Below are 14,534 nucleotides of genomic sequence, written 5' to 3'. Positions count from 1 at the left end.
CGGTTTGAGGGAAAAGGAAGTTGCCGCCTGTGGTTCCTGCCTGTCGACTATCATCCGCTCCCGACAGGATCATATACCTAAATGAAATGGTGCCCAGGCTAACTGCTCGGTCAGTCGACCTATTTGGGCGAGAAGGTGCTTCCTGTGCCCATAATTGTTTCCGGTGTTGGCAATATGGCAGACTGAAGTGCATGGCCAATGTGTGTTCTGTAGGCTACATTCTGAACTTGTTTGGAACTTTGGATTCAAGTCCTGTGACACATGTTCTTTCGAGTGTATAGGACATTAAAAAGCAACTGAAAAGTGTTTTTTTACCAGCTGCTGTGTAAGCACAGCTGAGCTGGTCTATGTACGATCGCTTTGCCTTTCGAGTACTATATAGCAAGCTATCTTTCTCATTGGCTGCCATAATGGTCGTACTAGCAAGCTATCTTTCTCATTGGCTGCCGTAGTGGCGGTACTAGCAAGCTATCTTTCTCATTGGCTGCCGTAGTGGCCGTACTAGCAAGCTATCTTTCTCATTGGCTGCCGTAGTGGCCGTACTAGCAAGCTATCTTTCTCATTGGCTGCCGTAGTGGCCGTACTAGCAAGCTATCTTTCTCATTGGCTGCCGTATTGGCTGCCTCGTCTCTAGGCAACGAGACACTTTTTGCCTCTAGCCGACCTCTCGGCCTTGGGATGCTAGCAACTAGCAAGCAACAACATAGTTTGAACGGCATGACTCTCTGTCTCAGCCATGGGATGCTATTTCTAGCAAGCAACAACAATAGTCTGAATGGCATAAAAGTCAAACAATCCGACACTACTTTTATGACACTTAATAAAGTCAAAGACTGGCGGTGATACGAACGGATAATGAGGCGGCCAACGGGTTCAACTTTTTTTTAACATCATCGTGCGAACCAAGGGATAACAGATACGGCACGCACGCACGCACGCACGCACGCACGCACACACACGCGTGTGTGTGTAAGACAATACCTTGGTTAAATTACATTGGCGCGCAACGTGATAAAAACTGACACAGATATTTACATTTCATAGCACAATTCTGCAGATATAATAAGACAGCTGGTAATGAATTGATGTTCACCAATTCTTGTTATAAATGTAGCTGGTAATGAATTGATGTTCATATTCTTGTCATAAATGTGGACTCAAATAAGGAAATTGAATTGAGTTAAAGAAAAATATTGAAAGGGAAGGTGGGAGAACAGAAAGAGAGAGAATTCACTGATTGCGATGCAATCAGTGAATGTCACTCTAGACTCTAGGTGGAGTCTAGACAGAAACCACTTCAGCTGTGTGAAGTGAGTCAATTTAAACAGGGTTAGTCTGTAGTCTGTCAGTCAAAAAGGGGAACTGATATCTGCTCTGCGGATGGAGGCATCAATCATCCACAATATGCCAGGGGTCATAACATGAGACTGGCCCAAAAATGTGGAATTACTTTTTTAGTTACATGGAATCTAGCTGATGGCTAGATTCCATGCAGTCCGCAACACTGGTAAGGGAAAACTCATCTTCAGGAATCACTGGGATCTTCCTCAGGAATGATTCCTGACCCATTTTGACCCGAGATCAGATTCTAAAAATGTCTGCCGTAGTGGTCATACTAGCAAGCGATCTTTCTCATTGGCTGCCGTAGTGGCCGTACTAGCAAGCTTATCAAGATTATCAAGATGAAGAATCTGTTTTTTAATAAACAAGTGGAGCTGAGTTTTCATTACCAGTAGGCTGTGGTAACATGCACAAAATGTATTCAGAACGAATGAATTCATTCCGAACAGAGATTCATACCCAACTGTTTGCATGGAGCCTGAATAAAAGTATTCCTATTCCTCAATTGTTTACATACAGACCAAAGCATTCATTCTGAATATAACTTTGGACTATAACCGTTATCCATTAAGAAATGAATAAACGACAAACACTAACGGCTAACTGATAAAATAAAAAATATATATATTTTGAAGTGTCCCTGCAACCACACGCGACTTCCACCCAAAACAACCCTGGAACAAAAAGATACACAGCATGAAGCGCGTAAAGAGAAGTGGTGTTCTTATTAAAGAATGATAATGAGGTTACGTAACGTCGCATAGGCCTATAGTCGAAAAAGGATATATTGCCCATCAGGGTGGTCAATGGCGAGGGTTTTCAGGAGTTGCTGCCTTGCAGAACAGACTGTTACACCACGGGTCTGTCGAATTGAAGCCCATTTTAAAGAAAACATAAAGCTAAAAGTGCAACTGGCTAGATGAATTTACGCATGTTTGATGGCACTCACCAGTCACCACAGAGAGCTATTTGACAATTGCATGCCACTATATTGGGGTTCATGTGTTTGGTCCGACAGAGCATTGGTCCGAACGACAACCTACCTCAAACCCTCACCCTAACCCTAAACCTCCCCCGGGGCAGCACACCTAAACCTAACCCCAACCCTCTCCCGACCCCCAGCGCACCTCGGACCAATGCTCCTTCGAACCAATGCTCCGTCGGACCATATATGCCTCCCCTATATTGACGAGGAGTGCACTTTAATGCATCCTCAGTCAGCCGTCACACTGAATATGCCCGACAGACACAGCACTTACAGACAAGCTGGTAGGTAAACTCAACAATGCGGTGGAGGCTTGGGGACTTACTGGGAAAGTGTTCACAACAATGTGTTCACAACAACAACAACTCGCGCCAATTCCCCCGCCTGGGTGGACTAGTCTGCGACAATATGGTTATGGTTAAGGATGATAATGATAATGAATTTTATTTATATAGCACTTTTCCAAACACAGTTACAAAGTGCTTTACAGGAGCAGCAAATCACAATGGCTGGGTTTCCCAAATGAAATATGCATAGTGAGTATGCGTGTGCATATGGTTCTTCTCAACAACACCCCCTTTCACTGTGAACATAGATATTCCGTGCATAGATGTGCCACGCAATGGTAGGCCTGAGGCCTGGTATGGTGGGCCAGAGGCCTATATTGGTAGGCCTGAGGCCTACCATACCGGCCTGACTGGTCAATAAAATAATGCTGAATTAACTAGCTTGTATTGGTAACTTTGACTGCACAATAGCCTCCCATTTAACCTCCTTGTCTAGGCCTATATTTATGAACCCACAATCGAATGTTATTCAATTTAATTCACTTGCACAATGGGACAGTAGTGTTTTCATATATAGGCCTACATTTACCTTGCCTCTGAAATTTAATTTAATAATATCTGGCCTGCTGGCCAGATATTATTATTATCTGGCCAGCAGATATTAATTTATTTGATGCTGAAGTAGGCCTAAGTCACCACATCACACATTTCTCTGTGAATGGTTTTACTACTGCCCCATGTCGACAGGTGTGTGTAGGCTAAAGAGGTTTTAGGGAAACAGGTTTGTTTCTAAATGTATTCACACAGGAGACCTTACGCGCGCAATGAAAACAAAATACTTTGATTTTGAACCTTCCTGTCTGTGGCTTGCATAATGGGTTCAGTCATCCTGCTATCCTGACCTTGCAGCTGAATTCTGAACCAGTTGCTTGGCGGTGGGGAATAGATTTTTTGCAGAGGCCAGACGCTATTACATAAGTCTAAACGAGATGAAATGAAAGCGTGAATTACCTTTCCAAGGTCTGCTGTTGAGTAAGAACGATTTGATTCTGGCTGGTTCCATGCTTCACCCATACACTGCAATTGGTAATCAGCGACGGGTTTGTAAATGACACATTTTATTATGGTGTATTTGTCTTTCATTTTAACCCATTTAGGCCTGACCTCAAAATTTAACAAAAGAAATCTTCTAAATCATCCAGTTTTCTGAAATAAATATTTTCACGATTTTTCAAAAATAGCAGACCTACAAGCTCGGTGGCGCGCTATGAGCTTGTATATCTGCTATTTTTCAATAGCTAAATTACAACATAATGTTTAAAACACCAAAAGGGGTTCCCGCTTAGGGTCAAATAAAATGTCTCCAAATGGCCATCCATGCTTTGGACATGGGCAAAAAGCACTATAGTCTAGTAAGGGCAGACATGTGTAAAATAATACATGTATTCGAAACTCCTAGTAGCATTCGGAAAAAAGTGTTTACATGGTAAATATATCCTGATTCAAAACCCCTCCAGACCGGAATGGGAGGGGTTAGGTGTCGTGACAGTGTGACGGGGATTGTGGGTTAGGTGTCAAAACCTATATTTAAAAATCACACCCGTGTGAATTGAGGGGCGCTCTTATCATCATGCATCAAAATACATCATCTCAGTCCAGCCAATTTGTTTGCGTCCTCACTTTTCTGCCCTCACTTTTAGCTTCAATATGTACTCTGCTCAGCCAATCAAATCATCGCTATGGGGTGAGCCAATCACAAGCCAATGTTTGTGTTCACACAAACCTGGAAAGCTGGGCATAGGAGGGGCTAGCACCCCTCAAAAAGCAAATAGTGGCAGGGACCACTAGCCTGGTCCAGCCTGTGTGATTTCCGGTCTATAGAGGTTATGGTCTAGAGCAGGGGTTCTCAACGTTTTTGGCCGGGGACCCCCGGAAATGCTTTGGCAATGTCTCGGGACCCCCGCCCCGCCCCCCTCCCGACCCCCAATATAAATTGACTGCTACAATAACCTTAACCCATTTTGGGCGGGAACCCCTTTTGGTGTTTTAAGCATTGTTATAATTTAGCTATTGAAAAAAAGCAGATCTACAAGCTCATAGCGCGCCACCGAGTGGCGCGCTACGAGCTTGTAGGTCTGCTATTTTTGAAAAATCGTGAAAAAAATAAAAAATAAAAAATTCTTTTTTTTTTTCCTTTTTTTTTTAAATAATTTGGGGACCCCCTAAAATAATTTGGCGACCCCCCCGAGGGGTCGCGACCCACGGGTTGAGAACCCCTGGTCTAGAGGTGCGGGTGCCAGTCGAAAACAAGTGGTGGATCCAATTGGTTCACCGATCTGAGCGCTCGCCCCCGCCCCCCTCCTCCACTCCCCTCCCCTCCCCTCCCCAGCGGAGAACACTGATGTCACCAAATGTGGAGTGACGCGCCTGCGAAATACAACAAAGTGGGGCTTCCTATGCCAGATCTTCCAATGCGTTTCCCCAGGCTTTTCTTTGAGAGCCAAATGAAAAAACGGAAATGAAAAGCCTGCATACCGAGGCTACACGAGGGACCACTAATCCCTACGCACATTCTGGTCAATGTAACTGCAAGAAACATCTTACAAGAAGTCAATTTGAGGATTGGATGAAAAATGGAAGGATATGACAGCTAGGCACCAGGGCTTTACCGCAATAAAGAGAGACAAGAGATTGAAATTGAGTTGGTCCCGGACGTGTTGTTCCTCTCGGCACGGAAGGCACTCATGCGCTAGAAATGAAACATAAATGGGAAAATAATGGGGAACTTGTTTTTCAACGGAAACTGTTGCCTTGCTGTCAGAAACTCTAAACTTTTACCCAAGGGGAACACTGTAATTGTGGCGAAAGTACATTTTATTGTTGTGTGAGAAGACTGACACACATACACATTTTCAGTGTATGTGTGTGTGTCACTACTTCCTTGCCCCAAAGGAAGTGCAAAATGTGTCCCTGGCAAAGACTCGGTCTTGTCCGTTGCAAATCTTTGATTTTCTGTTTTACACACACACAGGGTGCGGATGCCTCGTATAATTACTGAATGTCAGTCTCCAGGATTTCTTCAGAATATGTATGATTGGTCTGTGGTGCGGGTTAAAACAAAAAAAAACGATGTTGCCCTGCAACGTACAGTACGTAACAATTGCAGGGTAATTGCAATTTGTTCTGTGTGTGTGTGTGTGTGTGTGTGTGTGTGTGTGTGTGTGTGTGTGTGTGTGTGTGTGTGTGTGTGTGTGTGTGTGTGCGTGCGTGCGTGTGTGTGTGTGTGCACGTGAGCACATGCACGTGCGGATTGGCCATTTTATCCACGTAGAGCACCACACATGGAGTATTGACTGCATGCTGACAGAGCTGAGATCATTCCGCTGTGTTCGTGTGTGAAGGCATGCAGTCACCAGGGTGTTACGGATCCAGAGTAGAAATGAATGTCTTTCATCCATCCATACACGCCTTTCCTTCATCAGCTAGGGGGACTCTTGTGAAAGCGTGCAGCCATTCTGCACTGCTGCAGTGAAGCTTGTATTAAAGAGAAATGTCCCCTAGGGTAGGCACTCTCACAAAAAACATGCAGTAATCCTCGTCTCTAAACTGCCTCCCCCTGGCCAGCCGGGGAGCCTGATGGAGGGGAAAGGAACTGGTTGGAATAACGTGTTCCTTCCACGCGCTACGTCCAACCAGGGAACCTCCCCCCTGTCAGGTGTAAAGGAGGACCTTGGACACTCAGGCATGAAGGAAGCATGAGTTCAAGTCCGTTGCTCTCCCCATGTTCCCCATATATGGGGACTAGGTTGGCGGAGGGTGTGTAGAGCCCAGGATCATATTAGGACACAGGGGTTACAAAATCGTGGGATAAAAATTATTAAAAAACTCCGTTACAAGTAAACGTTCGGAATTCAAAATGTACTTGAGTAAAAGTACAAAAGTATTGGCATCAAAAGCTTTAATAGAGGCTATGCGCGTGACATCATGATCATACCCAGAAGTTATGCAGGAACGCCTACTGAGTGGCAAAAAACTACTTTCTGGCCTTGACAGCCCATACTGTACATGCAAACAGAAACGTCCTATCTGACTCCAGTAAGCAATCTTAAACGATGTTAGGCTCACTTTGCCACTTGATTTGCAACTCAATTTATGCATGCGCATACCCTCTATTGTGATATGATTATATGAGGTAAAGCTGATGAAATCTGTGAGGCGTAATCTTTCAAGGATTTTTTTTTTTTTCTTTGGTCAAAGAATATTCCGGTTTCAACCGGTCCTCTTCAAGTCACTGCTGAATCTCTATGCATGCTTTAATCTAAATCCCTCCACAATATTAGCTCTTGCAGAATCTGAATATAGTGACATATTGGAATGCATTCTGCCTTTTCTGGTCATTTTGCTAATAATCTGTCTGTCTGTCTGTCTGTCTGTCTGTCTGTCTGTCTGTCTGTCTGTCTGTCTGTCTCCATATTCACAGGTGGAAATAATACAAGAACCAGACCCTGATGATGAGGGGACAAAAATAAGTGTAAGTTGAGCACATATTAACACTAGTTCAATTCAATCCCAATAGTATGTAATGGATTTACTAATTTGACCAGCAATGAACATGAAAGCAAGATCGAGAGCAACATGTTATGTTTTTTGAGTTTGAGTTTAAATGATATGCTTGTGGAATAGCATAGCAATCAAACTCTAGTCTTGAACTATTAACTTCTATTTCAAACATTATTAGTAATTACTAAAATTATAATTCCGAATGAAAATGTTCATTTAAGTGCAAAACAACGCTGGCACAACATAAGAAAAATATATATTTCTCCCTTCATCTCCCTTCTTCCAGGATTATGTTCAAGATATTTATGCTTTACTGAACACTAAACACATGGAATGAGATTGGTATGAATGTGATGCAGTTCGTAACTTCTCCAAGAACAACAGCACGCAGACTAAATCCTGACCGTTACCGAAAGTTAAAATCCGGATTAATGCTGGTGAACTACCAGGGTACAACGATCATGAAAAAAAAGTACAGTGGTGGACAGTAACGTTTCCTTACCGTACTCTACTTAAAGAGACTTTAGTTGTTACTGTACAATACTTTAAAACAGTTGTCATGTTGCACACATGCTTAAAATAGCTCTTATTTGTGCCGCCCTCGTTGAAAATAATGTATTTCAAACTCCAGCTTGTCTCAGGTCAGGCTGCATGAACAGCGCTCGGTTTCCGCCCCCCCTTCAATATCGTAACTCTTCTATTAGATGGCTCTGGTTACTAGTTACTTAGTTTGATTAGACTATTATTACAAAACACCCTCATTAACCAATTCAGCTCTACATACATTTCGGCCATTTGAAAATAGCCAATGAAAAAAATAATCATCTCACATTATGAGATTTTGTATACATTTAAAAACTTGAAATGTGATATTCAGCTATTGGTACTTATTTTCTTAACTTTGTTTTTATTTCAGTTTGGGCAACTTCACCGAATTTTAAGGGTGCACTCACACGGTTAATGCAATGCTCTATGCTCGTTGGGTAGTGTCATGGCCGCCCCAATGCATTTCCAATGGGAGTCACATGGTTTGACACAACATTGTGTTGTGTGAGGGGGAGGGGCGCAGTCGAAACACAGCTGAAAGCCATACAACAGACCATGTGACCTCCATTGGAAATGCATTGGGGGCGGCCATGACACTCACAACAAAAATCACTGCATTAACCGTGTGAGTGCACCCTTAACATACATATTTCTTACAACTGCTTTTTTTTCTCCACACAACCTCTCCACACACAAGCTGTTTCACACTTTCATAGAATATATATATATATATATATATATATATATTATACACTCATACACACAAACAACTTCACATACATTTACAATTATTCACAATAAAACAAGGAAATAAAATACAAGTAGAGAGACAAAAACAACAGAGCGACAACAACAATGGGAAGTGAACAATACTGAATACAGACATGACTGGAGACAGAGGCAAGCATATGAACGCACCAGAAGGTCTGGGGAGAAGTGTATTTGGTGAATTGTTAATAGAGGGTATGCGCGTGACATCATCATCAAACCAGGAAGTTATGCAGGAACGCATACTGAGTGGCAAAAAACTACTTTCTGGCCTTGACAACCCATACATCCACACAGAAAAGTCATATCTGATTGCATTAAACAACATTAAACAATGTTAAACTCACTTTGCCTGTTGCTTTGCCACTCGATTTGCCACTCGATGTGCCATTCACTTTAAGCATGCGCATACTCTCTATTGGTACTTCTTTGAGTATATTTTAGTGCCGACGCTTTTGTACTTTTACTCAAGTACATTTTGAATGCTGGAATTTCCCTCGTAACAGAGTATTTCTACATTGCAGTATTGCTACTTTTACTTGAGTAAAATACCCTGTCAGACCGTAAGGGTGCAAGGCAACAACATTTAATACTGTCCTCTGTTTCCGCCCCTCTACAATGCCCCGTCAGACCGTAAGGGCGCAAGGCAACAACATTTAATACTGTCCTCTGTTTCCACCCCTCTACAATACCCCGTCAGACCGTAAGGGTGCAAGGCAACAACATTTAATACTGTCCTCTGTTTCCACCCCTCTACAATGCCCCGTCAGACCGTAAGGGTGCAAGGCAACAACATTTAATACTGTCCTCTGTTTCCGCCCCTCTACAATGCCCCGTCAGACCGTAAGGGTGCAAGGCAACAACATTTAATACTGTCCTCTGTTTCCGCCCCTCTACAATGCCCCGTCAGACCGTAAGGGTGCAAGGCAACAACATTTAATACTGTCCTCTGTTTCCGCCCCTCTACAATGCCCCGTCAGACCGTAAGGGTGCAAGGCAACAACATTTAATACTGTCCTCTGTTTCCACCCCTCTACAATGCCCCGTCAGACCGTAAGAGTGCAAGGCAACAACATTTAATACTGTCCTCTGTTTCCGCCCCTCTACAATGCCCCGTCAGACCGTAAGGGTGCAAGGCAACAACATTTAATACTGTCCTCTGTTTCCGCCCCTCTACAATGCCCCGTCAGACCGTAAGGGTGCAAGGCAACAACATTTAATACTGTCCTCTGTTTCCGCCCCTCTACAATGCCCCGTCAGACCGTAAGGGTGCAAGGCAACAACATTTAATACTGTCCTCTGTTTCCGCCCCTCTACAATGCCCCGTCAGACCGTAAGGGTGCAAGGCAACAACATTTAATACTGTCCTCTGTTTCCGCCCCTCTACAATGCCCCGTCAGACCGTAAGAGTGCAAGGCAACAACATTTAATACTGTCCTCTGTTTCCGCCCCTCTACAATGCCCCGTCAGACCGTAAGGGTGCAAGGCAACAACATTTAATACTGTCCTCTGTTTCCGCCCCTCTACAATGCCCCGTCAGACCGTAAGAGTGCAAGGCAACAACATTTAATACTGTCCTCTGTTTCCGCCCCTCTACAATGTCCCGTCAGACCGTAAGGGTGCAAGGCAACAACATTTAATACTGTCCTCTGTTTCCGCCCCTCTACAATGCCCCGTCAGACCGTAAGGGTGCAAGGCAACAACATGTAATACTGTCCTCTGTTTCCGCCCCTCTACAATGCCCCGCCAGACCGTAAGGGTGCAAGGCAACAACATTTAATACTGTCCTCTGTTTCCACCCCTCTACAATGCCCCGTCAGACCGTAAGGGTGCAAGGCAACAACATTTAATACTGTCCTCTGTTTCCGCCCCTCTACAATGCCCCGTCAGACCGTAAGGGTGCAAGGCAACAACATTTAATACTGTCCTCTGTTTCCGCCCCTCTACAATGCCCCGTCAGACCGTAAGGGTGCAAGGCAACAACATTTAATACTGTCCTCTGTTTCCGCCCCTCTACAATGCCCCGTCAGACCGTAAGGGTGCAAGGCAACAACATTTAATACTGTCCTCTGTTTCCGCCCCTCTACAATACCCCGTCAGACCGTAAGAGTGCAAGGCAACAACATTTAATACTGTCCTCTGTTTCCGCCCCTCTACAATGCCCCGTCAGACCGTAAGGGTGCAAGGCAACAACATTTAATACTGTCCTCTGTTTCCGCCCCTCTACAATGCCCCGTCAGACCGTAAGGGTGCAAGGCAACACCATTTAATACTGTCCTCTGTTTCCACCCCTCTACAATGCCCCGTCAGACCGTAAGGGCGCAAGGCAACAACATTTAATACTGTCCTCTGTTTCCACCCCTCTACAATGCCCCGTCAGACCGTAAGGGTGCAAGGCAACAACATTTAATACTGTCCTCTGTTTCCACCCCTCTACAATGCCCCGTCAGACCGTAAGGGTGCAAGGCAACGACATTTAATACTGTCCTCTGTTTCCACCCCTCTACAATGCCCCGTCAGACCGTAAGGGCGCAAGGCAACAACATTTAATACTGTCCTCTGTTTCCGCCCCTCTACAATGCCCCGTCAGACCGTAAGGGTGAAAGGCAACAACATTTAATACTGTCCTCTGTTTCCGCCCCTCTACAATGCCCCGTCAGACCGTAAGGGTGCAAGGCAACAACATTTAATACTGTCCTCTGTTTCCGCCCCTCTACAATGCCCCGTCAGACCGTAAGGGTGCAAGGCAACAACATTTAATACTGTCCTCTGTTTCCGCCCCTCTACAATGCCCCGTCAGACCGTAAGGGTGCAAGGCAACAACATTTCCCACAAGCTGCAGCTGTCTGGGATCGGCGAGAGCGACGAGGGTCTATACGAGTGTCGGGTGACTCGCGCCGACTACGGAGAGATCGCCGAATACAAGGCCCAGGCTTGGCTGAAGGTCAACGCCACGGCCCGGCCTCGCCGGCCACCACCGTCCGCCAACAAGAGCTCCTCCCCTCTCCACCTGACGGACAAGAAGCCCAGGAAGTCTAGCGGGAGTTCCCCCGACCAAAGGGTGGAGGAAGCCACCTCCACATCCCACACGACGTCCTCCAAGACGGCTCAACACAACCCCAGCTCAGGTAAGCTCATTATTATAAAACAATGGCTGTCTGAGCTGGTGCAACAAGTAGCAACAACAACAAGCATTGCATACTGCATGGCTGGGCAGTTGTTGGGACTGTTCTGACTTGAAAACAAAATACTAGATCTTGGGCATAAGGTGAGAGCACCACAGAACACATCAATCAACAATCGACTTTCCAGGGGCACCCGCTGGCCTAGTGGTCCAGGCGCATGCCACATATAGCCTCTCGCCTGACGGCGTGTTGCGTGTTCGAGTCCCGTCCATGACGACCTTTGCTGCATGTTTCTCCCCTTCTCTCTATCCCCCCCCTTTCCTGTCTGTCTTCACTGTAACTATCAGTAAGGCACAAAAGCCAAAAATCCTAAAAAAAAACACACAAAAAAAACAATCGACTTTCCAGAGGACTAGGCCGATTGTTGAGGGTAAAGATAATGTGATGAACATATCTACATACTATTCTATTAGATCAGATCTTCACTATTGATTAGAGTAAACAATACGAATCGACTATACATAGTCATTTGTAGCTAAAATCGCGATAGAACTTGCATACCGAGCTTCCTGTTGTCTCTACAGTTGGCATGTCAGTGACTGAATTTCCCCAGCGGGACAAATAAAAGTATCTAGCTATCTATAGCAAAGGATGGCCAGCCCTATTCATTCTTTCTTTCCCATGTCCGTATATACGGACCCCGACGCTAGGGGATGTCATATCCCCCATATATACGGACCCCGACGCTAAGGGATGGCATATCCCCTAGCGTCCGTCCGTCCATCCGTGTGTGTCCAGCTAATCTCCGGCACCGTTGACTCGGTCAATGTCAAACCTTACACACACCAAATCTGCAGAACGGCCTGTTATAGTGCCACCGTGAGGCCTGTTTTTGCAAAACACATTTATTTCTCTCTTAAACATTGTATCCATACATCACTCAACAATTGGTACACATTGGTCCTCATTCACAACGGCGTTTACGCTCATACCGTTACGTAACGTGAGCGGAGCGTGAGCGGACAGGCATTTACGTGGATTCCCACATTACGTGGGAATTCATGAACTTGAACGTGAACTTGACGGTGACGTCGGATGGTCGGAATCTCCGCTAAAAGCTGCGCCAGCTCAGAGGGTCGTGTACTGCTTGCGTAGATTTATTCAGAAGGCTTTAGTCTTCATTCTGAATCAATTAAAAGTCCCCAAATCTCAGATAAAATATGTAGGAATGTGTCCAAAACATTGGTCAGCACATAAAAAAATGATAGCTTATATAAAAGCCAAGTATCACTTGGATGCCTAAATGCATGCATTCTAGAGGCAGGTTAGCCTAGAGTCCCATACAGAAACTGCCCCTGCAAACCCGACACCTTTTTATTTATTTATTAGGATATTTCTAGCATGCGCGATTGCGCTGCACTTGACAGCTTTCTACTCGCAGTGCAACGCGTTGTGAGCTTGTAGATCGGCTCTCGCGGACTCGCGCTGCATGTTAAAAAACAAACTCACAATTATAATAAGAACATACACTTATCTGCATTCTGCACTGTACGAATTCATTGGAAAATGAATTAGCCCTATAAAAAAATAGAAGTCCACATTATTGCATCAGCGCGTGCAATTCGGCCAGTCATAGTTTTAAGCCAGTGCACCTTAATTAATTATAATATGGGGAACTTATAGCTGGGCTGTAGGCTACTACATTGATGAGATCAATCAAGTTTGGTGCCAAATGTCCCGCGAAATTCGCGAATCATTTTAATATGACATCATCATAAATGAACCTGCACTTAGATCTGACAAAGAGGAGGCTATACCCGCCGTATATGGTTGAAATTTTAAATAGCTATATAGGCCTATGCCTACGTGTCCATGATCAGAACAAATCCATTCTCCACATGGCATTCAGACAGATGACAGTGAGATGATATTAATCTATTCCCCGCATGAATCAATGCAGCTCTGATAAAAATATCGGATATATGTTTTACCTCTGCAAAGGTGTGAGTGAGCAATTGTTTAATAGAAAAGAAAAGGCTTTATAATATAATTGCCAAGTATACGCTAGCTTGCTGCCTTGGTCCCGAACTTAAATAAATAAATAAAAAAGCTGCATTTTATACCGTAAGTCAGCTTGACATTGCTGCAGCGGTGCGGAGCAGCGTTCACCGTTTTGTAAGCTTGGGAAAATGATTTATATAGTTTAATGGTAGGCTATAGACAATATAAAGAATCACGCACAAATGTAATGGTATATGGATGTAAAAAAAGAGACTGCAGGTGGTGGTCGTCACTCCGGCGCTTGACATGGTCAGATCATTTTCTTTTAATTTCCTAATATAGCCTAATTTCTTTCCAGCAATCATTTTTATTTTAATTTGTGAAGCCACTATACTGGAAAATATCATTATTTTGTTGCATTCCGTCAGGAGGACCTCTATTTCGTTTGAGCTGTAAGGCCTATAGTTCTTTTTTTTTTTTTTTTTACTGCTGTCTGCTGAGTCATGCTTGACGCCTTTTATGGTGTGAAATGGGGCGTGGATCAATGCAAATTAAGTTATCCGCTGATTTTCCGATCATTTGGCACCCGTTCGCATTCACCTGCGTACCTCACAACATACACCTGCGTACCTGTGGTACACACCGCTCTTTGAATTGCACGGCAAAACAACGTAGCGTGATCGGACGGAATTTCCCGCATCTGTTTACGCTTCCGTTAAGCTTCCGTTACACTCTTGCGTATTTCTCCTTTGTGAATGAGGACCTTTATCTCTACGAATCTGTCTGATTTCCCATATTCCATCCCGATTGGCTAAGATTGCCTTTCAAAGTTTGCAGGATTGGGGGCACTATAACAGGCCGATTTGCATTTTTACCTACAGTATAACTGCACAGATTTATAGCACTGCACTTTTATAGCAC

At 44.4% G+C, this 14,534-nt stretch overlaps 1 protein-coding gene across 1 annotated transcript in view; it reads left to right on the top strand.

The window, feature by feature from the left end:
- The window catches only part of LOC306913333 (V-set and transmembrane domain-containing protein 2A-like), a gene marked incomplete at both ends in the record, with an annotated part of 78,548 nt that overhangs the window by 16,021 nt on the left and 47,993 nt on the right, over window positions 1-14,534 (top strand). Inside the window, 2 exons of the mRNA XM_079489920.1 lie at window positions 7,094-7,144; window positions 11,288-11,615. Coding sequence (XP_079346046.1) covers window positions 7,094-7,144; window positions 11,288-11,615 — 379 coding nt within the window. The remainder of the gene's footprint in view (window positions 1-7,093; window positions 7,145-11,287; window positions 11,616-14,534) is intronic.

Source organism: Electrona antarctica, assembly GCF_951216825.1.
Source record: "Electrona antarctica genome assembly, chromosome: 20".
NCBI lineage: Eukaryota > Metazoa > Chordata > Actinopteri > Myctophiformes > Myctophidae > Electrona > Electrona antarctica.
The sequence above is the reverse complement of the archived record's forward strand: the minus strand, read 5'-3'. Positions and strand labels throughout refer to the sequence as shown.